The following is a 25,468-nucleotide window of genomic DNA, read 5'->3' on the forward strand; positions in this document are numbered from 1 at the left end:
AAGAGCGCCACATACATGGGGACAAGAAAAGTGTCACACACTCGACTTCGAAAATTTTAACCTTTATAAGCCCTAAAACTTAAAATAATATGCAAATCTCACTAAACCTATATTACAATGAAATCTGCTCTGTAACTCAAGAAGTCCCAATATGTTGCCATATTTATGACTTACTTTGTGCTAAAGTAAATAAACACTAATACATATCTGTTGTGATTCAATTGTCTTCCCATTTAGGTAATCTATTAAAATACATATGAAAAAAGAAAGCTACACTTACTACTCCAAGTGTGAAATAGTTGAAAAAGTAATCATTGCATTTGGAGGGCACTTGCTTATGCGGGGAAGGAGAATGAATCTTCATCTGAAAGTAAAATAAAGGCAAAGAAACACAACTTATCAAGGGATGCAAAAAACTACTAGTAAAGTTCTATAGTATAAAATGTTTAGGCATGTAAATATGTGAAGAATGCTGTAAAGTAGTGAACAAAGTTATGGAGCATGTGAATCAAATAAAAATGCAAAGAAAATTGAAAAAAACCACTTAGTAATTTAAGACAAAGCACCAAGAGTGAAAAAGAAGAGCTGTGACTGTTCAACCATTTCTGAACATATTCATCAAATTCAAAGTTGCATGTGGCTCAACTCTATCCTAGTAGCACTGAATGCAAGGCAGGAACCATTAATAGAAGGGTAGCCAGGTCTTTATGTGGCACACTCAAGCATATGCATTCACACCTTCTCAATCAAATTATGGAAAGTAGAGGATACTTAAACAGAAATGTGTACTGAAACTAAGCTTAAACAGGATTCCTGTGAAACACAAGACATACTTACAAACATACATAATTATTCAGTTCTGAAAGTGGCAACAAGAAAACTTTAATGTATTTAAACATTTCCATAACCCAGCTAGTTGAGTACACAGTAATGGGGAATAAGTCTATCTGGCAGTATCCATGTGTAAGGCAGGAATTAACTTTAAATGTAATACTACCACACAATTAGTTATACATCATTACATATATAAAAATACTTTCTAACATTCAGATTAAAATAACGATTTATTTTACAAAAAAACTAACAAATTGTATTCAAAAGAACACATTCCAGACTTCAATTGAGAAACTGTTGTACCTCAACTATTAAAGGTGTAAGGATTTTTTTTTTAAATCATATGCCAAAGAACAGTAATGCCTAGTACCTTGTCCTCGGATTTATAGAAGACCTTATGTGGTGATCCAAGAGCGCTCAGAACATCCTGGCAAGAGTCACCAAAGTAAATGCAACGTTCCAAAACTCGAACCTTAGCATCAACCATGACTCCAGGACCACAGCCTGCATAAAACAAAACAAATTATCCTTTAGTAAAATAACTTGTTTAAGAAGTGGACAATTACAAATTGCACATATTTCTCAACATTACACATGAACAGAGCCTGGACTATTTTTGGATTCACTTTTTGTATGCATGTTAGGTTTCTATTACAAGGGAATCAAAAAGCCTCTAATCAAAAAAGTTTGTTTTGCTATTGTGGTTATCTATAATGCACAGTGTAATTACTGAAAGAGATTTCCCCAGTTAACCTTTCCAAATCATTCCAGATGATGTTGATTTTAGGATTCAATACATTTAAATAATATATGATAATAATGTAAATAAAAGAAAAATGTATTTTAAGGAAAAAACAAACAGCAGCAACAAGAACCATGGACTGGATATACTATATGTTAAGACTTTTGTTGATTACTTAATGATAACATTACATATCATTCTCAGACCTATCAAGTCCTATTCAGAATTGTGCGAGCCAGAGTCTACCTTGGCAGCACTGGACTCTAGGTGGAGACCACCCAGTTACTCACATGGCCCACACATGCACACACCCATATTCAAACCAGTCCCCAACTAATGTAATCTGCAATTCTGTGGGAGGAAAGCCCAATCAGACTCAAATAAAATATGCAAATTCTAAATGGATGACAATCCCATTAACATCACACCAAAGTGCTGTCCTAGTCAACAACAACAACATTATTATATATATATATATATATATATATATATATATATATATATATATATATATATATATATATATATATATATATATATATATATATATATATATATATATATATATATATAGCACATTTGTCATACAAATGATGTAACTCAAAGTGCTTTACAAGAGGAAGAAAGAATATACCTAAAGAAAGTCATACCTAAAGTTGATGGTTTATAGTTCAGTCATAGGAAAAACACACAACTCATAGCTATTTTCCTATTTCCTTTAGACTGTCCTGTGATTATGTAAAATACAACCTTTAGAGACACACTTTGACCTCAAAGTCTCACACTATAGCTAGATAAAATGAAAAGCACAGACTACCATATTACTCTTAGTAAAAAAGATTAATCACTTTCACATGTTCCTGAGAGAGCCAAGAGGGGAGGGAGGTAGGTAAAGGAGCTGAAATAAGAAATCAAACAATCTAAGCACTGATTGAAAATTTAGATAAAACAAGAATGATAATAATGGAAATCCAAGAATAAGGTGCTTGGCACATCAGGAGACTAACATTGTTACCAGGTAGTAAGTATACTACTTTCTGCATTCTTGCAGAACAGAAAAATACAAGGCTCGCTGCCATGGTTGTGGGTGATGATGTGAAAAACAGGAACGCAGGTGAGCTATTTCAGAGTTAGGCTAATGTGGTTTACTAAATGGTGTCTAATACTAGGATTTGTATGACAGAATAGGAAAGGAGCTGCTAATTCTATTTTTCAGTAGTTAAATCGTGGGAAATTATTGAGAGAACGAACGATTTGAATTGGTTTAAGCTTTCAAAGAAAGAAAATGCAAGCCACTCAACCTACTAAAGTACTTTCACAGAAACGTAATTTCAGTTAAAAATAACATAATCTGATTGTATTTGCAGTCTTGCACTTCTATTGTAAAACAATTCTTTATTGTGTTGAGAAGGGTTTTTAGGAACAGGGAAATACCAACTGTTTCAGACCTCTGCCAAATTTCTGCCTTGAAATCATAATTAAATGCTGGCTCCAGAAGCTTAACTTCTAATTTACTTCTTGTAACAAAACTGGAGCACTATTTCAGTGGTGTTGTGGTTTTTGCTTTTGTTTTACTGTTCAAATTGTATGAAAATCAAAGGCTCAATATCTGGTCTAGATTGCCTTTTTAGGTGTGTCCACACATAAAAGCACCTACTGCAGTTGGCATGTCTCTCTGTATGAACAAAGCAACTTGGCTCCCAGCGGACCCATTTTGTTGAAATCTGGCACACTTATTCTTCAAAGAAATTTGTTGGGATAGTTTAATTTTAGTCACAAAATGTTTATTACGGCATGCTGTACAAAGTTTTAAAAATTTCAAAACCTCCCATTGAAAGCCACTCGAAAATGTTCAAACTTGTCTAGTTTAAAATTGAGAAACATCCTAGGCAGCTTTAATTATGGATAATTGTGACTTCAACTTGAATATTTTCTATACTTTCACTTTTCACCCATATGACTTCTGCAACTGATGGCAAAAAGGATCCTCAATACAAGTCAGTCAAATGTCAGGGAAAGCATGTGCATTTGTATGCCAGCTCTCGTCTCCTGCTGCTTAAAACAAGTTAACCATAAAAGTAAAAACAAAATATATTCACTCCACGGTTAAATTATAATAAAAAAAAAAAAAACAATCACACCACTGCATAATCTGAACATCATAAGGATTCAATAGTTTTCTGGCACTATCATTTATCGATAAAGCTCCAGAGCTGCTTCCCAATATGGTCTGAAGAATCTGACAATTTGGAGATTTTTAACTCTTCATCAGGTACATCCTAAAAAAATATTATGCTTAAGCAATTCAAGCCAAAATTAGTCATGACCGCTTCAAAAGCAAACATCAATCGATGATATTTTGACATTACCTGAAACAGAATCTGCCATTTGTAAAGGCTTCTGAGCCACCACAAGCCTATTTCTGCTATTTATTTATTTATTTTTTACAAGTACATGACATATTTAATGTAGCATACAAACATGTGCAACTGCATTCTATTATAGCTGTATTTTTTGTGTAAGATCCACCTTTAAAAAACTTTTAATAAACAAAATGTGTTAAGTATATATAATTATTTGACAAAGCAACAAATAAAACGTAACATGCTCCAACTTTCAAAGTGGTTAACTAATTAACTGAACAACCCTAAATATTACCCCATATGTAAATTTTCTAAATCATATTTTTGTAGTTAATAGCATTCTATACAGTAAATGTAAGCAACTGTGTGGATTTAGAAGTAAAATAAAATTGTACTATAAGAAAATAAGCAATAGCTAAGCGTTTAACATGAATAACACAAAATACAATTACTTAAAATACTGCAGTCTGATTTTATTTTAGAATAGTACTCCATTGAGATGGATAATTACATCACATTTAGCACTTTTTTAACCAATTATCTACACATAACCACCAACATGATTAAATATATTATACACTGAGAGATGTTCAGATGGCAACTAAAAAACAGAAAGCAGGCAGGGGTTCACGTGTTAATTATATTATATATCATTTATTGATTAATGTAGTCAAGTGATCATACAAAGTATTAAAATAATATGATGAGCATTTTTCCAGCACTGTATAAATATTTTCATATTTTTCTATAAGGAAGTACAAATTCCATTAATAGAAAATTTGTGTGGCCTTAGAAGATTGAATCAAAAGGGTAATAAGGAAAGTTAACAAAAGAACAATAAATACAGACATATATTGTGTGAAACAGTTAAAACAAATTATAAAAAGCTGTTACACTGGTACCTGCAGTGAGGAGACGTAATTTTAATCCCAAAGGTCCAGCTCCATCTCTTAAAACATCAACACACTCTGCATACACATTACCAAGAAAGCAGGCTAGAGGCATAGTCGGTGCCCTGAAAGAGAGGACAGGAAATTTTTAGAAAGAAAAAAGAAAAAACACAAAGCATACTTGAATGATTTGTCTTTTCTTATTGGGTAAAGCTTATTAATTAGAAAACAAATATAAAAATAAATATTTAAAAAATATTTATTTAAAAAAAATTACTTCTTCAATTTACCAAATTTAATGCATCTGGGGTAGTGATATAAATATATCTTAGTAACACTTTCTGGAGAGAAAGAGGAATGACAAGCACAGAAAATAAGCATTGATAAAAAATATTTTATTTATATAGCCCCCTTCCTATGTTCAAAGTGCTTCACAGAAATTCATAAATAACAACAGGTTATATATTGGATATACATTGGATACAAATATCCATATAAAACACAAAATGAAGATAAGAAGACGATATACAAAGCACTGAAATAGAATACAAAAAAAAAAAGAAATTCATAAGAAATAACATAATTTGTGATACAAACACAAATTACCTTGAGCATTTGAAACGAGAAGTTAAAATTTAAAAAAGTCAGAATGTCAGGGTATGTTAAATGTCTTCCTCTATAAGTGAGTTTCAAGGTGTTTTTTTTTTTAAAAGAACAAACTGAGTAAGCTGATTTTATTAATTTAGGGAGGAAATTCCAAATTCCGTGCACTATAGAGCTGAAGGCTCTGTCACCCATAGAGTGCAGGTTAGTGTCGGGCACAACAAGATTGCCAGAATCAGTGGACTTTGGTGTGCGAACAGGAGCACAGTGATGGAGAGGTGTAGTGATGTAGTCTGGTGCAAGACCATTGAAAGTTATATAGGATAATAATAGAATTTTCTATTTAATCCTGTAAAACTCAAAATTCTATTTACAGTGCATCCGGAAAGTATTCACAGCGCATCACTTTTTCCACATTTTGTTATGTTACAGCCTTATTCCAAAATGGATTAAATTCATTTTTTTCCTCAGAATTCTACACACAACACCCTGTGCAAAGCATACAGTTAATATTAAAACGTCAAAGGCTTTAAAGGAGTTGTGGCCACAAGCACACCACAGATAAACTGGAAGCTTACAGCATACAGTTTACACTGTAACTTTTAATAATGCAGGAATGAATTTGTCTCAAGTAGTTTATTAATTTTTAAACATTCTGTCCAAAGTTAAGGGGTATTACAAGCAAATTAAGGTAAGTGTACTTCCTGAATATGGGTGTTACTAATTCCTACACTGATTCATTCAACTCATTTAGAACAACCCTACAAACATCAAGATGCACTACAAATTTCTCAAGAGCTAACTCACACATATAAATATACATGTCCCTACAAATAATTGTGGCAATATATAGTATGATTCTGAAGTATCATATTGAGAAATGTTGAAATCTGTACAGAAAATCATATTAACATGGAATACTTTAGAATAAGATCAATTCATAAATAAAGCTCAAAAGAGTTTATCAAAAATGTAAATAAGAAAATTCAGATGATTAATGCTTACTTGGTATCTTGCAGACAGTTTCCAGTGTAGATGTGCATGCGTTTCACAGTTGCTCCATGTGGAATCTGCAGGGAGGCCAACCCAAGGGCAAAATTAGGCTGTCAAAGCAAAACAACTCTTGCTAGATATGCAATGCTTAATGTAAGCTGGCATTCACTAATATAAGAGGAGTTAAAATAACACATCTGCAGCAAGGAATGCAAAGAAACACATGTTCAATGTACACATTTCCTTTCCTAAAGGACAAAATTATTAATACTGAGAGAAAAAAAGTAACAAACAAAATGTATGTTAACAGAACTCTCCCAAATAGAACAGAATGGCATATTTGTCAGCTATACTTTGCTTGCTGCCACAACATTCTGGACTGAGAAGAATAACCAAAGGAAACATACTGACAGTGATTTGATGAAACTCATCAAGAAACGTTTATAATAAAGCATTTTAGAATAAGCATCACTAAACGATAATGTTGGGCTTGTATATATTTAAAAAAAAATGAAAATAATAAATACATTTATTTTATTTTTTTTGGATCATTTCTAGCATAAAGATACACATTTAGCAGTCAGAAAAGTGAAAAAAAAAATCACATCACAGGTACAAACTGAACTACTCATAGATCCCTGGCAGTTACAGCATGAAGGACAACCATATTCAATATACATTTGGCAAGGTCAGGGCAGTCTAACCTCATACTTTGGAGCTTCATTCCAGGTGTCAAGTTGAAATGAGAATGACAGTCCTCGGAAGTTCAGATGAAAGAGATGTTCAGCTGCATTATAGACTGAAATAGAGAAACTCATTTCTCATTAAAACATAAGCAGTTTCCATGTTGTGCTTGTAGAAAATTTTAAGGAGGGAAATTATGTCTTTATGTCACAAACGGGAAGTTTTCCAAAATAGCTATACTTATTCTTGACAACAGTAATATTTATACAAAACACATACTTGTTTCTCTGTGGCTTATTTAGTGTAAACTGTCATATGGAGTAACCTGATTTTAAATGTATTTGGGCTACTTTCTAACCCCATACCAGATCTTATATGATTTTGGTGGGAGATCACCTCCTAATATCAAAACAAGCATGTCTGTCATTATTCTGAAAACTTTTTTTGTCCTTTGCACTGATGCAATAAAACTCTTGGAGAACCAAACAATTTGGAGTGCAGAGGATTTTAACATTTCGTTATGTTTGTTTTTCAGGTGTACTAAAAGGCACTAATTAGATTCTAAAAGCACACCCATCATAGCCGGTGAAATTTCTAAGAATTTACGGTGCTGGTCTTTCATACCACAAATTGTAGAAATTCATCACCCCCATAAGAATGCAAGGGATTTACAGCATTTCAAATAAATCGTAAATTTAACTGAGCTGGGCTTCTATATATAACATATCATTCTAAACTTGACTAACCCAAATTAGCGCCACAGGAGGAAGAACTCTATAAAAATCATAATTTTATAATATACAAGAAGAACAACTTTAAATGCCAACCAAACAATCACATTCATTGAGTTTTAAAATACAATAAATATAGCAATTAAAACAGATTAGGAGAACTCTGTGGAACTTGAAAGGAAATGCTGGCCTGAACTTAATTAGTTTCTTATATTAAAAAGGGATCCAAAGATGAACAGTCCTAGTTTCAAGCCTGATTACATTGTTTTATAGGTATACTTTAGACCAGGGGTGAGCAATGTCGGTCCTGGAGAGCCGCAGTGGCTACAGGTTTTCATTCCAACCTAATTGCTTAATTATAAACCAACCCTTTCCACTCTCAGACCTTATTTAATTTTATGGCTTGTTAGTCTGCAATGTAAGGTTCTTAGATCATAGATTTTTTTCCTTTCCAAGGATATCATCAAAATGATTTGAAGCTTGTCACATTTTCTATTAAGTGTTTAAATAAATCAAACAGTGCATGATGAACACACTGAGATGTAAAGTGAAACAAGCTAGATGGTGAACTGCTGACTCATTTGTTATTTACATCTTATTGCTAAATAAAAAGCCATTGAAAGAGTGAATGCAGCTGTTAAAGATTGAAATAAGCAATTAAGTGTGGGGAACCACTAACGTCACTTAAGCAATAAGTGCTTCATCAGCAGTAATTGACTTCTCATTAAGAAACTGGGTTGGAACAAAAACCTGCACCCACTGTGGCTCTAAAGGACTGACATTGCCCACCCCTGCTTTATACTAATAAAAAACCGACAGTCAAAAATCAGTTGTCTCAGTTTACAGAAATGTGATTATAGGTTCATAGGGTCATTGTTGTCAAGTGTCCAATGTAATTATAACTATAATGCACTTTAAAAGTATGAGACAATCAACTTAAATTCAAACTTTGCCAAAGTTTTCAATATGAGACCTTGGGATAGCCAGACTTGTAAAGTAGTTGACAATAATTTCAAGATAGATACATAAACAGATAGATGATCCACGAGCGAACATTAAACAAAATGCCACAGTCAACGTGTGAACTGTTACATTAGTGCAAGACCCAGAACTGTGGACACACCACTCCACCTGAACTAGTGTGGTGCTGAGGTATCACCCGTTGCATGGCTGCACTCGGGTCCTAATCTGAATCCTGAGTTGGTTTGTTGTGTGGTGGGTGTGGCAATACACTACACTATACCCAGTGTGCAATTAATGTATAGTGCTGCTGTTCCAATGTGCTGATTAGGTAGAATGCCCAGAGGGGACTGGGCGGTCTCATGGTCTGGAATCCCTACAGATTTTATTTTTTCTCCAGCCGTCTGGAGTTTTTGTTTTTCTGTCCCCTGGCCATTGAACCTTACTCTTATTCGATGTTAATGTTGATTTATTTTGTTTTATAATTATGTCTTTCATTTTTCTATTCTTTAATATGTAAAGCACTTTGAGCTACTGTTTGTATGAAAATGTGCTATATAAATAAATGTTGTTGTTGTTGTTGTTGTTGTTGATCAAGACAAGCATGATGGAAGGAGACATCATATAGGCTGACTGCTATAGGCAAAAATGGATACCAATTATTTCCATCTTGCACACTGTGATGAGAATGTTCAAAAAAGTGAACAGAATCTTCCAACAAAAAAAGAGTGCTATAAATATTTTTCTACAAGTAATATCACTTTCATGCAACATCATACAAACCAGATTAAAACTCAGTGTTGCCACTGTGAAAGATTAATCTGTTGCTGTTCAAGATTGTGCCCAAATGAAAAAAAGAAAAGTACAAAATCGATGTAATACATAGAGATGAAAATGTAAATACATTTTAAATTTTAAAACCTAAAATGCATCAGTTTATGTTGCTGAACATTTTGGTTTTGAAGGCATTGCTTTAAGATGTTTTTGTGGTTGCTCCACAACCACAATGTCTTCCAAATAAGAAAAAATTCTGACATGACGCTGAACTATTTCTTTAACAAATCATAATATGTAAAAGAAAGCATTAATTTATTTTCAACAGTGCCTAATAAACTCAAGGGTGTCAGGGAGTCAGAAATCTGTACCAGAAAGAACAGTGCAAGCCAGTAATTAATTACACCTACATGACGCAACATTTAATCACAGAACACACCCACATACACATGCACTCTCAGTCATATAGGCTCTAATAGAAAGCTAGATAACATAAAAACAATAAGGCCAAAAAAAAAAAGACACTTATAAATAATGCTATAAGTGCATATAAAGGTTGACATGTATATAAAGATGTGAAAAAAGGTAGCTTGCAAAGAAATGGTATAATAGGTATAATAACCTAACTTATTCATATCTAATTGGATAAGACATAAGCTATTAATAGTCTTGCATATATATATATATATATATATATATATATATATATATATAGAAAATAATTAAAGAAGAAAATGATCAGAAAAGTTATTTAATCACAAACTTATCAATTACAGGACAGATATGCTGTTTAGCGCATCTTTGGAGGACTCAAATACTTTGGCACATTAAGTTGTTTAATATTGCCACTGCATAATATGTAGTCAGTTAAACAAAATAATAACTACGGAACTAAGCTGAAACTTCAGAACAGGAAAAAGAACAAACAACTACACTGTAGAGGTAAAACAGATACAAACATTACAGAAATTAGGTTAATGGAGTATAAATGACTTACCTCCAGGATGTGTGGCTCCAAACGACTGGTCTATCTGCTCTATAGTGGGTGCTATTGCCTGGGAGTTAAAATGTACTCCACTGAAAGACAAAAAAGAGCAGTTGAAAAGGGTAACAAAACAAAATTCCTAAATACTGAATTTTTTTCTGCATCATCTAAAGGAGAAAAGATGAGAAGATTTGTTCTCACATTTTCATTTATTGTACATTTAGAAAATTGCCTTCCAGTTACATTTTTGATGCAAATACGTGCATTACAAACACCACCGTAGAAATTAGTATATTAAGTTTAATAAATATTCTGAAAACCTTACGAAAAACAAATGCTCAGATCTCCATAAAATATCATTTAAAATTTACCAGAATATCATGTAGGAAATAGTTTTGCAGAATGACACAAATCACATCGACCCATTTTCTAAATGCTATTTGAAACCAGGAGGAATACAATGGTACTTTTATAATGACATATATGTATCAAAGAAGCTAGATGAAAGTGTTTAAACTACAATAAATACATTTTTAAAGGTCTCCCATAGATTACTTTGAATCCACTTGAATATTTTGGACAGAGATGGCTAGCCGAACCAAAAGGCTGCAAATCAAACAACAAACCAGCAGCTTATAACAGATTCACCAAGTAATCACTTGCAAATGAAAGCCACAGCATGATGCACAAATTAAAACAATGCTGTAAGTGAAATGACCACAGATAATTAATTTAACCAACTGCACCGATACATAAAATAAATACAGGACTTGTGAATATTACATAATGGCATTAAAAAAGGTGTATTAACAGCATTTGATTACACAGATAATTTTTTGCAAGAGTAATTATTCAATTCCAGCCCCTATAAAGTGGTCAGAACCACATTAAAATGAATAACCGCTACAGTATATCTTCTTCATTTAATGCTTCAAACAAATTTCACTTTAAAATCAATTCGTCAGACTGAGAATCCAATGTACACCTGTCTTTCTCTATTTAAATGTTAAAATCAGTGAAGAAAATTACAATTCTTCTATTCTGTTCTATTGTAAACTAACAAATATCTAAGTATTGTTAACATGTTAAGTTGAACTATATAAAAAAAAAGGTGAGTGAATGAAAGAAAATAAATATAGCCCTATCCACCCCAATATAAATGGTACAATTTCATTTAAATATAGAAGCTAAAATAGGGATAGTGGTGAAAAGGTTGTTTATCAATTTGTGCAGCTTTTATGTTAAGTTACTTAGTTCTACTTATATTGAATTGATCCTTGAGGATGGCGATTTCCTCCTTTTTCCATGTTGTTAAGTTAGACAGCAAGAGTACTAGTGTGTAAGAAAGGGGAAAAATATTCTACTGTATATCCATAAAATTAACAAGACATGTATAATCATGATTAAATATTACAATACTCACCAATATTTCAGCTTTACTTTACTCAAGTCATAAACTTCAATAACCTAAAATTAGAACGATGAAAAATAAAAAATAGGTAGCTAGGTGTTAAACATGCCTTCTACTTTGAGTTGTTATTGCAAATTAAAATAACTGTGAAAGATGAGGTGAAGGGACTAGGAAATCTCATGACGGAAACGAGTAGTTCAGAAAGCAATAACATCTGTGTTTCTTTGGTTGTTAAAGATCTTTATGAAGCTAGAGTAACATTATCATATCAACAAAGATTTAAAAACTTAGAAAAGTAGGAGGATAGAGGTGAAGGTAACAATGAAAGTAAATAGTATATACCCAATTACTCGCCTTTAGTCGCTGATTGCAGGCATCAAACATTAGTTTGATCCCATCCTGAGTCAAGTTAAGAATGAGGTCATGATTCAGAGGTGCCTACAAGAAAAAAAAAATACAGATTTTTTTATCTTCATTTTTATTATACAGTTACACAAATTTACTAGACGATTGCTAAATTGGCATAACTCATGAGGGAGGTGGTATACCTGGTATAATCATGTTGAACGCTTAAGGTGGCAAAATGGTCTTTCAATATACTTCAGGTTAAACATCAACTTTTAAATGCTTCTGGGTAAAATGTTCTTTTTACAGATATTTACCAATTTAGCATTCTGTGTTCAGAGGGCAGCTATTCCTCATTGTACTGAGGTTCAGACTGAACTGAAGTAACTGGCATCTGTGTGTATGTTTTCCTCCACCAAATGCCACTTACAAGGCATTGGGATCTAAAGTTCATTGACATGAAGCAATTATTAAAATATGTTTCTGTGCAATGAGACTATGAGTAATGACACAGCAATTACCAGATAAAAGACTGGCAATTACCACTTTGAAATACTATTCAATGTACACAGCCTGCTGAACTGATTTCTTCATTGCTGTCTGTTTTACTAATGTAACTGGTTGTATAATAATATATAATGTCTTCTTTATATAAATCTTTCCTGCAAACCCGTTGTAAATATTTCTGGTCACTGTCAATTTTCACTTGAAAGCTCCAGAAATGGAGACATATTATTCTTTCTCTCCAAAGGGAATTAAAAGTAATTTCCACTACTGCTTGAATTTTCTGGATAACAAGCCATGAAATCCTATGTTTTCAGAGACTAAAGCTGAATATTTTCTTACTTTTCAGAAAAGCATCCATAAAACTATTTTGCCTATGTACAGCCTTTGCTCTTCTCACTGTTCATTTTTTTTTAAACTGGGTTTCTCTTCCTTTGTCTTTGATTATATCAGTGGATAAGCATGAATAGTTGATCAACAATAAATTATGAACACAAGTTATTAAAGAAAAAACTTAACAACAACTAAAGAACAAAAAGTGTGGAATAAATGAATACCTCAAGGAAATTGTTCATGTTTGCAACCCTTGAGAGAGTGAAATATAAATCAAAACAGTGATTTTCAACCACATATCCTCTCCAAGAGGGTGAGAGTTTAATGCTGAAGAATGACTAAAGTTAGGACAATGTAATTTTTGAATATAAATGATGTCACAAAAGAAGAAGAAATGCATAAACATAAATCATGTGTTTAGGGTTATCACTGACTAAGTAAATCCATTCATTTTCAATACCCATGTTATCAAGTTCAGTGTCTGTAACCGATTCTGGTAGAAATTGACAAGCCGGAAACCTTCTTATGCTAAAAGAAGTGTAAAAATAAATATGTATGCAATTCTCAAGCAGCATATTGTTCATGTTATCAGGGATGTGTGTGCGCATGTGGGCTTCTGAAGAAGAGGCATGATAGCAGTAGAAACAGTCACTCAAAACTAGGCAGCTTATTACCATGTTGAGCTGCCTAAAAACATTCAACTCCACTTGCATTTTTGGAATTTTTAAAATGTTACCTTTGGGTTTGTTTCATTCAGACAACACCTGGAGACGTTTGAAACTGAATATGAAAAAGTATTTAAAAACTACCCTATACATGTATTTTGTTCAGCAACTGCAAACACTTTTTTTGTCTTTGCATAAAATTCAAAAAAACAGCTAATTAATTTTAAACCGAAAAAATATATATTCTAAAGATTTTACACTTACCTGTTCACTATAGAGAACCTGAACATTTCGAATAATACGGCAGTGCCTTTGTAGAATAGCAATGGCCTGGGCCAGTGGCATTCCTGAAACGTAAAAAAGAATGTTTAGAAATGTAGTCTTTCAGTATGTTATTCCCTATTTAACTGAATGAACTGTAAAGGTTTATTTTTATGAATGTTTTTGTGAATTTTGAAAACCTGTGTTAGATTCCCTAATTACGAGATTTAATTAGAACACGAGGTTAAGTCCTTGCACTTGGGAACTCTGTACACGGTTTTGGTACATGGTAATTGGACTGGAACACAATACGCTACACCTGAACTACACCACATATGTTTGCACCCACATAAATACAAAATCTGATAAGAAATATTACAAGTACAGAGAAGAATTGCTACAGGGTGGTTGGCTAAAATTAGACCTGTTAACGGCTAGTTAAACCTGCAAAGAGATGCACCTTTAATATTAACATCATCATCACCTTTAAGCACCAGACACAAAGACAGTCTACCAAACAAAATCCAGCTGCATCTTTTGAGTCTTAGTGAGAACTTTCTGTCCAGAAATCTTTGTTGCCATTGCCCTCACCCCCTTGATATTAAAGATATTTTAGTTAATATATGATATCTACTAAATATAAGGCCTGAAGAAACATACCAGGCTGGCTCTTAGTAGTTATCAAGAGCAAGAAATTGCAAATGAAAACTATGGAAGGTCAAACAAACAAACACCTTCCAGCACAGTGAAATTGATTTTAAAAAATCCCTAGCATGGATTATCTGCTGTTTTGTCTTGCCTAGAAAAGAAAGAAAACAAAGATAAAAACTGAACAGTGCGTTCAGGCATTACATAATCCCAAATAAGAACACTGGCAGTCACCCTCCACCAAGTCCATAGCAGGAGTACATTTTGCGTAAACCAAACATAAATACAAGATGTGTAGTCAAAAATTTACAAAACAACTCAACACAGTATGCAGATTGATAGTAAATGACTGAATATCATCAGTTTAAAGTTGAGGTTTTTAGCTATAATTAAGGTATTAAATATATGAGTGATATTTGTACATCCATCAATTTAATTTTATGGACTCGCTTTGTCCTTTATAGGTTTGAAAGGGACGAGAGCCTTGGCCAGTATTAGGAATAAGGTGGGGGCCAATTCTCAATGGTATACCAGTCTATTACAGACAAGTCGGAGGCTCATGTCCTGTTCAGTTCTTTTAAAAATTATTTTTGAAGCACCACCTAAAAATAAGCAAGTTATTCCTTAAATGTACATATATGGTTTTATTTTCAAGCCTGCCTCTCATTAGTAGGACTAATACTATACTATAATTCTTAATGGGAAAAAAGGTTTTTAATAAATACAGAGTAATGACAAAAACTATTTGTGTCCAGAAAGGAGGCCACCACCGTAAGACTGGGTTTGAACCCAAGTGTGTGGAGGCTGTACATTATGCCATTGTATGTGTGCGCTTTTCTCTTACATTGCTGAGACTTGCAGGTTAAGCTAACTGGTGGCTAAATTCAGCTGGTATTAGCAGTTGGCTCTTCCCTTGCATTTATGCCACTAAGATGGGCTCTATTTCCTTGAAAACACTAAAGAAGAAAAATCAGCATAAGTAGTATGGATGTAAAGGAATATTTTAATTAATGCAAAGTTTGCTCTTAGCACCCCAGAACAAGCCTGTCACTGTAAAAAGGCTTGTTTGCCCTTCAAGTGCACTAAGTGCAGAGGAGACTTCAAGGGGACTTAATTCAGCCTTGAAAATGTTCAAAGTCATTGATAAAGTAGATCGAGCAAAATTCTTTCAGCCTAACAGTGAATCACATACTCAAGGATATGAGTGGAAATTAGGAGAAAGTGCATTTAAGACTAAAGCCTGGAAGCACTTCTTTATGCAAAGTGTTGTAGGAATCAGGAACAAACTACTGAGACATGTACTTAAAACAGATAATTTGACAGCCTGTAAGAAACATCTGAATGACATATTGGGACAGCATATTATCTAAACAAACAAGCTTGATGGGCTGAATGGCCTCCTCTCTTTTCACCCATTTCTTATGTTCTTATGGTCTTTCATAATAATAATAATAAGCAATAACACAAAGGAGACACTGATACAGTCAACGTGAGTTCATAGTAAAAGATCTCTTTCAACGAGAGCATGCTACAATAATAATAAGGAAAAAAAACAACTCATCAACTTCTAGACAGGTTCTGAACTTGCATTCTTCAAAACAAAAGTGGGAATGACAGCAAAATTAAATAATTAAAAATCAAGACAAAGACTGGTAGGTGTCTATATTTAAAGCTGCCTTTTCTGTATTACAGTAATGGAACATTGGGGGCAAACCAGAAAGAAGCCAGTCCTAAATGAAGCACCAATTTATCACTGGGCACAATGGCTCACTTAGGGCCAGTCAAAAATCAAAAATAACCTTTCACTGCAGATATTTGGGGTGTGGAAGGAAACTAAAGCAAATAGAGAAAAAAAGAACAGAAAGTGTGCAGGAAGAGATGCAAGTCCAAGACACTAAAGGTGTAAGGCAACAAAGGTAACCAATGAGCCACCATGCCAGTTGAAACTGATAAAAAACAAAAAAAGGCTAAGCACAAATAGCAAAAAATAAAAACTATTAAAAAACTCAGAAATTTGTTTAAAATTCCAGATGAAAAAATAAATACCTCTGTTACACAAATTAAGAGTAAAATTCACATTTGAAGGAAAAGACATTCAAAAGGAAGAACGTATAGAAATAATGGCCATGAGATTTTTGTCACAAATGAAGCAAAAAGAGCTCAATCACATTTGGTACTTCTGAGCAACATGGCTTGCGGTTTTTATGTAGTAATTAAAACTTTAGCTTTATCAGTGTAAAAGAATAAAATATTTGCATATCACTTTTAAATAACAATTATCTTTACAGATAACTGTAATAAGACTAAATGTTCTGAATTAAAAAAGCAGAAGTCATTTTTTTCACCTTAAAGAAGGACCTTTTACTATATGAAAATGAAGAAAACCAATTGGTCCAATATAACATTTACAAAATAACAACCCATCAAAAAATGTCAGAGTCATTGCGAAACAGGATTTGATGAGCTCAACAACAAATACCGAGATATATTAGTGGTATAGGCCAAGTCTTGAACAAAACCGAGAATAATAATCGGTTGTTGTTTCAGAAATATTTTGAAAACGAAATGAAGTATAATTGAGTCTGATAATCATATGAACCACTGATCCTTGTAAGACCAGCGTTCCGTCAGTTTCCCAAACTGTATAATGAAACAAGGACTGGACGGGGGTTTGGTTTTATGAGAACGGTGTTAACGACTAAAGCAGCCTGCGTTGTCGCTGTTACATATTTGAATGACTTGAACTTTAATAACCTTAAGCCAGGCTGCCTTGTTTTGTCGGGGTAGGGGTAATTAGATTATACCCATCTTTTCAATACGTCATCGACGATTGAAACAGGAATGCCTCGAACCCTCACCTGTTGGCACATTTCTTCCGCTACTATTGGGTTTCATTACCCAATCTGCTCATCAACTCCCTCACACTTAGCACCCTATATAAAAAAAGAGGTCAGTCACTCACCAAGTGCGAATTCCCATTGCTCATTTCCCAGCGATCTTTCAGGGACGACCTCCAGATCCAGCATTGGCCTGCCCGGCTCAGCTTGGGTCGGCAGCGGGGCTCCCAGGATTCGAGCACCGTGTGGCCGATCCGTTAGTCCCGGCCAGACTGACACACATCAATGAAGTCCCGTCAGCAGCGCATAGGAATGACAGGTCGCCGCCTTGCCTGCGTGCACAAAGAGCTAGTGTTCGTCCAGTCAAAGGAAGACTTGCTTTAGCCGTATACTGTCGCGCCGACTTCTTTTTCCCCTTCTAGCTTTTCTTTTGTCACCGCAGGGGCGTATTTAATCACGGTTTGTTGTCATGCGTGTTTTAGAATACTGACAACGTGATTACACGTTTTCAATCGTTTACTATATCCCTTTCTCTGGGGATAGTTTAAATAAATAAAATATATTGTCAATAAGTTACAGTATTTATTTTACTGACACTGTCTAGCACTAAATAAATAAGAAATTAATACAGCCTCCTCAGTAAACGTACAATTACACCACGTTTTCTTTCAAGTAATCTTAATACTGTTGTTCCTTTTTTTTTGCCTGAAAGTATCACAGTCACAACTATTCTTAAACGATTACAATATTTTCCCTTAGCTTCAAACAACAGCAACTTCCATAACACCAACAAGAAAAAAAATCAGCTGATAGTTAACTTCCTGCTCCAGTGAGGCATGTTCATCCGGGGTAAAGGTCACCTAGGGCATTGGAGCGCGTATTTTCAATTTGTTGTTTTGTACTGAGATTATGGATTATTCGTTAATTTTTATACTCAGTCAAAGTAATATATCGTTTACTTTTTTGTACAACGCTCAATTCAAATTAGAATATAGCGTTTACATTTTTTAATTGGACTAAGTTAACTCATATACTGTGTATTTATTTATATGTGCAGTGCATTCAGTGAACTGGTGCTCTGCCCAGGACTGGCTTTGCACCCTAATCCTGTAATTCCTTAGAATTGGATCAATTAAGTTTGCAATTTTTACATTAAATTTATATGTCAAAATGCGTACTTATGCATAAAAGTGCCTTCATAAAGTCTTCAGAATTCTTCACTTTTTCACACGTTGCAGTCATATGCCCAGGTCAGGTTGGGGAGCATGCACTGGTATATTGTGTTGTCACACCCACCACACAACGAAAATCCTGGTTAGCAACCACCAAGGCAGACCCTCTGGTAAGGTGACCAGAATTTTTTGGGCCAATCCGGGGACATGGAGCGTAGACTACTCCCCTCGTTTTCCGTGATTGAAGTTCTCCCACCACTACTGATGGAAAGTCGCACACGCAGATATGAAAATTCACGCTGAAGCCCATCATTGAACTGACAGTTCCTTTTAGCACTCGTGTTGAATCACAGGGATCACAGCCCCAAAATGCAGAAACAGATGGAAGAAAAGAGCCGCCACACTGCTCTTGCATCCAGAAGCAAGCCACGCGTAGCCACAGCCACAGCCACAGCCACAGCCACAGCCACAGGCAGAGGCAGAGCACGGCCGTGCCTCTCTTAGAATCTACAGATCACTATTAGCGACTCTAAACACTACAGAGTACAAAGCGAAAGCTTATCACGTGATTTCTCGCCAAAGTTGCAGGATGCGGTAAAGCATAACCTGCGTTAAAACACCGCACACGCGCGCCGAGTTCAAATTATCGTGGTGATGAGATACATTCAAAAAAAGTGAACCAGCTTAAACCGGGGACAAAACGGGGACATGTTTCTGAGTGGGGACAGTTGTCTGAAAAAGGGGATTGTCCCCGGAAAACTGGGACGGATGGTCACCTTACCTCTGGAAATGACCATCTATCTGCCCCAGCCATGTGTTACTTGGGCATCCTCTTGGCCTGGTCTGGCCACAACAATGAGTATCTGCAAGCTGGATCGCCCTCAGGGAATTGTGCCATATGGCCATAGTGCCATAACCCTGGATACCACAGACCCAAAGCAGCCTTTCCTAGCCTCAGCTGGGCCACCACCTGTGCAATCTCAGTGAGATTGGGTGGTTGACAGCTAATTGGAGGATCAGTCTCAAGAACTGTGGACCTAACGATGTCCAACACCCTAGCCGGAGGATCAGCTTTAAACAGCTGCTCAAAGTAGCCAGCCCAGTGGGTCACAACTGCTGCATCATCCGTAAGGACTGTTCCATCACCAGCCCAGGCTGTGATTCCCTGAGAATTAGATTTGGATGTGCGTAATGCTTTGATTCCTCTGTAAGGGGGATGTGGGTCACTAGACCACAGATGGTGTGTCACTTGCTTACAGATTCTTCTAACAAAGACCTCCTTATTACACACAATAACAATGTATTTTTCTATAGCCCAAAATCACACATGAAGTACCGAAATGGGCTTTAGCAGGCCCTGCCTTTGGACAGCCACACAACCTTTACTCTCTGGGAAGACAAGTTAAAACTCCCAAAAAAACCCTTGTAGCAAAAAATGGAAGAAACCTTAGGAAAGGCAGTTCAAAGACAGACCCCTTTCCAGGTAGGCTGGGTGTACAGTGGGTGTCAAAAAAAGGGGGTAAACACAATACAATACACAGAACAGAACACAAGTAATCCTCAATAAAATGCAAAGATGAAATAGAATATCACAAGTACAGAGCAGAATTCAACAGTAGATGACATAACATAATATGATTCGGATTGTTCAGTATTCCGGAATCCTCGGCCATCAAGCTGCCTCGACCTATTGGCCATTCCACAGCTGAGTCAGCACAGGGCCAGCCAATCCGATGAAAGGACCCCTCAGAGCTCTTGCAGCCATCCTTCTCAGTTCCAGTATGCCAAGATCACTTGAATTATTTTTTTTTATTCATGAAGCAGCACTCATCCCTTTAGAATAACAAAGCAAAAACAGGATTTTAGAAAGTTTTGTGAACTGATTAAACTTTAAAATAAAAAAAACCTGAAATATCACACTGACAGAAGTATTCAGAACCTTCACTCTGCACTTTGTAGAAGTCCCTTTGGCACAGATACCAGCCTTAAGTCTTCCTGGGTTTGATGACACAAGCTTCAAACATCTGGATTTGAGGATTTTCTTTTCTGCCATTTTTCTCTGCAGACCCTTTCAAACTCTGTCAGGTCAAATGCAGACTGTTGGTAGATAGCCGTTTTCAGGTCCTTCCAGAGATGTTCAATTGGGTTCAAGTCCAGGCTCTGGCTCGGCAACTCAAAGATATTCCCACAGTTGTCCATAAGCCACTCCTGTGTTGTCTTTGATTTGTGCTCATTGAAATTTTTCTGTTGGAAGGTGAACCTTTGACCCAGTATGTGGACCAGAGTGCTCTGAATCAGGTTTTCATTAAGGATATCTCTGAACTTTGCTTTGCTCAGCTTTCTCTCAATCTTGTTTAGTCTATCAGCCTCTGCTGCTGGAAAACAACCTCACAGAATGATGATGCCACCACCATGCTTCACCACTACTATTGCGGTGGTTTCCACCAGACATAATGATGCTATTGGTTGCATTAACCACAAAATCTTGTTTCTCCAGTATGAGACTACTTTAGGTGCCTATTTGCAGACTCCAAGTGGGCTTCCGTGTGTCTTTTACTGAGAAGAGGTTTCTGTCCAGACCTTCTGTAATAAAATCCAGATCAGTGGAGTGTTGCAGTGATGGTTATCCTTCTTGGAGTTTGTCATGGTTCTTGCATTTAAGAATTATGATGGCAACTGTGCACTTGGGAACCTTCAATGTGGCTGGAATTGTTTGTAGCTTTCCCCAGATCTGTGTCTCAACACAATCCTGCCTCTCAGCTCTACAAGCAATTGCTTTGACCTCATGGCTTGGTTTTTGTTCATTGTCAGCTGTGGGACCTTCTATAGACAGAATCATGAACAAACTGTTGAATTGACCTGAGGTGGACCCCTACAAGGTGTAGAAACATCTCAACAATGAGCAGTAGAATTGGATGCATCTGAGTCTGCATTATGTCAAAATGTGAAAAAAGTGAAAGGATCTGAGAATGTTTTGAATTCACTATGTACATCCAGTTTCTGGGTCCCATGTAATAAGACTGGTCAAGCACAGGTAAATGACACCCAGAGAAGTCTGTTACTGTAAACACTTGGTCTGTGAAAAAGTAAACAAAGATGAACACGCTAAAATTACCTAATATAAAGCAATGCATTTTCTTAAGATAGAGGTTGACTGACCACTCGTGAACCATCAGACATAATTTGTATGCTGGCAAAAGAGGACCACTCTGTGTAATCCTAATCTGGGTGGTTCGTCATGTGGTGGTTGAGGCAACGAACTGTAATCAGCACATGCTCCCAACCTCCTCCTCTGTGTAAAATTTGGGAGACTAACTGCAATACCACTAGCAACCACAAGGTGTGACCAATGTGAAGAAGGAGAAGAGCTTCTGAGCAAAGAAATGAATAAATGCACTGAACATCCATCTACATGTGCCAGAGAAGGCCAACTACTGAAAGAAGTACGAGAAAGCATCATTGAGGTGAACTAAACCAGGGGTGGTAAACTCCAGGCCTGGAATGCCGTAGTGGCCACAGGTTTTCATTCTAACCCTTTTCCTAATCAGTGACCAGTTTTCACTGCTAATTAACTTTTTCACCATCACTTTAATAGCCCTGTTAGAAGAGTTCAGCCCTCTGAGTTGATTCCTTTCTTCATTAAATGACAGCTAAGCAGAAATGAGATGTGAAACGAGCTAACAGATGACCAGCTAAACTGGGGCTTCAAACTCCAACCAGTTTCACTCCAATCACTTTCTTAATGAGAAGCCAACTCTTGCTGTTAATTAAACCCGTTATTTAATCCCATGGCTTGTTGCTGCTCTCATTCTGCCACAGCACACATTTCGAAAACTTGTTTTTCTGTTCTTTCTAAGAGGACCGTCAAAATGTTTTGGTGACCTGAGAGATCAACCTTACCAAGAACATCAGCTCTCTTTAATTTCAGATATTGTGTGATGGGCACAGGGGAGCTGGTCATGTGGTGGCTTGTTTTATATCTCATTATTGTTTGGCTGCTAATTAAAGAAAAAGAAACAACTATGGGGCCTGAGTCAAGCTAATTAAAAGAAGTAATCAGCAGCAACTGGTCACTAATTAAGAAGAAGGTAAGAATGAAAACCTGCAGCCACTGCAGCACTCTAGGCCTGGAGTTTGTCACCCCTGAACTAAACCATAAGTACACCAGCTTTGATTCTGAGAATTACTGATTGTAACTTGATAGTTAGGGTAAAGTCAGCTAATGTAAGCTGGTTATTGGGGTTAAGGTCTAGCTGTTATAAGTTTCTCTTCCTAACGTAGGAGGAAAGTTCAGAGCAGCATCTCACTTTCTATCTCTCTCTCACTCACACATAGTGGAGCTGAGTGTAGGGGATAAACCAGTGCAGACTGGCTGCACTGCCATCACAATGAAGACACTACAAACTTTAGAAGTAGTTAAGAACCTATCTATCTAACTGACTGACTAGAACAGCCAGTGTGGAAAGAATCAGGAATTATGTCATTCTTTATACAAGAATTAAAGAATTAGAATTCATAAGTTATGTGTCTTTATTCATAGAAGTGAAAACGATTAAAATAAACTAGTGCAGATTTACGTTTTGTGCAGTATGTTATTATTCTTCATCTGTATATACTTGAGTATATCCATTTTCAGTTATCCTTATGTTATGAAGCAATTGCAACATTTGTCTTTCACCACCTCTTTACTACAAACTGAGAAAGTGAAACTTATTTTATGTGGACTTTCACCAACTTAGGAACTTTGGGATACCATTTTCCCTTCAACTAATTTCTTAATTAGAAGCCACTTCACATCTCATTATTGTCTGGCACCTGTTTAAGGCAAAAAGAAACAATTATGGTTTTTGAATATTAAATGGAGAGATAATTAAAATCAATGGAACAAAGTATGCTCCATTAGTAGCAGTAATTGTTTACCAGTTAGGAAAGTGGTTGGAAGGAAAAACCGGAAGCCTTGCAGGATCTAAGTGTGGCATCCCTGTCCTAAACTAATTACACTCTTGACAACACACAAATGGAGAGGGAGAACACTGCCAGTCCAGTAAAGGGAATGAAGCAGAAGGCACATACATAACATAGCATTTTTATACCTACTTAAACCTATTCAGTGACTGTGCAATTTGGGACAGGTCAGCACTCTATCACAAAGCCAACTTAAAGTCACACAGGACTCATCTGGAATTGACAGTTTGTTTAATTTGTAGAATTTTGGGTATAAAGGTATCAGGAGTTACCAAAATACCAGGATGAAAATCCATGCTGACAAGTGAAGAAGTGCAACCTCGACATTGATTTATGACTGGCAACAGGTCTGGAATCCTGGAGAGTGAATCCATGAGACAGCAATGCCAATCACTGTGGTATTATTTCCATCCATCCATCCATTTTCTAACCCGCTGAATCCGAATACAGGGTCACGGGGGTCTGCTGGAGCCAATCCCAGCCAACACAGGGCACAAGGCACGAACCAATCCTGGGCAGGGTGTGTGGTATTATTTTATATATAAAATGACTACAAACAATTGTACTGTAGCTGCTTGGACAGAATTAATTACATAAATTAATTACAGAATAGAACTTAAAGATTATTTGATTTGTCTAGTTGGCCACTCTTTTACAACGAAATAAGATTACATATATCTTACTGAGCACCTTCCCTCTGTTTGTTCTGAATTTATAGTATGTATTATAATTTTTCACCCAAAGAGTAGGTCCTAACACAGCTGCTTCTCTGTAATTTTTGCCTCTTTCTCGCATAAGACCAAAAGTCCATTAAGACTTGAGCACTGCAATTTACAGATCGCTGGACACTCTTGTTGCCTAAAGATAGTCATGTTATTCCTGCCTGGACTGAGGTGTTCAGATTACTCTATGGGTCATAAATTTCCTGTGTGAGATCACAGTGTTTTTAGTCCACCTTAACAAATCATGAGTCACCACCACTTCACTACAGAAATTCCCCTGTAGTGTAATTTTTTGGAATGGGTTAGGTTTCAGAGTGTATTGAGAAGGGAGCACACACACTGCATAATATGTTTTCTTTTGAAAACATATACTAATGTTAAACTATTGATGCTAATGCCTCACAGCACACAATGGAAGTGATAAAGAATATGCAGTTTGGGTTTAATGCTTGCTTACATCTCCAAACAAGAACAACTGAATGAATCGCATGGAACAGCACAACATTTGCACTAACATTCTTACGATTGTTGTTCTCTTCACGGTAGTAGGGAGACAAGCAGTGGCAGCAAGTTGCTTTTTTTGTGGGCTTATACAGAGCAATGTCTTTCATTTTATCCCATTACTCCAATTTTCTTCCTAAAAATACAACTATCAAATAAAAGCATACAGTAATCCCTCGCTATATCGCGCTTCGACTTTCGCGGCTTCACTCTATTGTGGATTTTAAATGTAAGCACATCTAAATATATATCATGGATTTTTCGCTGGTTCGCAGATTTCTGCGGACAATGGGTCTTTTAATTTATGCTACACACTTCCTCAGTTTGTTTGCCCTGTTGATTTCATACAAGGGACGCTATTGGCGGATGGCTTAGAAGCTACCCAATCAGAGCATGTATTACATATTAACTAAAACTCCTCAATGCTATAAGATATGCATCCCGCGTGGAGCTTGATTGTTTGCTTGTCTCTGCCTCTCTCTCACCCTCTCTGACATTCTCTGCGCCTGACGGAGGGGCTGTGAGCAGAGGTGCTGTTTGCACAG

The 25,468-nt window shown here is 35.9% G+C and overlaps 1 protein-coding gene across 2 annotated transcripts in view; it reads right to left on the reverse strand.

The window, feature by feature from the left end:
* The window catches only part of phaf1 (phagosome assembly factor 1), a 30,759-nt gene extending 12,391 nt beyond the window's left edge, over nt 1-18,368 (reverse strand). Inside the window, exons 1-10 of one of the 2 annotated variants that reach the window (XM_039762995.1) lie at nt 17,689-18,368; nt 14,082-14,164; nt 12,325-12,408; nt 11,983-12,026; nt 10,572-10,651; nt 7,130-7,224; nt 6,438-6,535; nt 4,842-4,954; nt 1,205-1,338; nt 281-364 (exon numbers count right to left, since the gene is read on the reverse strand). In XM_039762995.1, coding sequence (XP_039618929.1) covers nt 281-364; nt 1,205-1,338; nt 4,842-4,954; nt 6,438-6,535; nt 7,130-7,224; nt 10,572-10,651; nt 11,983-12,026; nt 12,325-12,408; nt 14,082-14,164; nt 17,689-17,752 — 879 coding nt within the window. In that variant the 5' untranslated portion in view covers nt 17,753-18,368. The remainder of the gene's footprint in view (nt 1-280; nt 365-1,204; nt 1,339-4,841; nt 4,955-6,437; nt 6,536-7,129; nt 7,225-10,571; nt 10,652-11,982; nt 12,027-12,324; nt 12,409-14,081; nt 14,165-17,688) is intronic. The other variant, XM_039762996.1, reaches the window with a different exon arrangement.
* Between the last annotated feature and the right edge of the window lie 7,100 nt (nt 18,369-25,468).

The sequence above is a fragment of the Polypterus senegalus genome, chromosome 9 (genome assembly GCF_016835505.1).
Source record: "Polypterus senegalus isolate Bchr_013 chromosome 9, ASM1683550v1, whole genome shotgun sequence".
Taxonomy (NCBI): Eukaryota; Metazoa; Chordata; class Cladistia; order Polypteriformes; family Polypteridae; genus Polypterus; species Polypterus senegalus.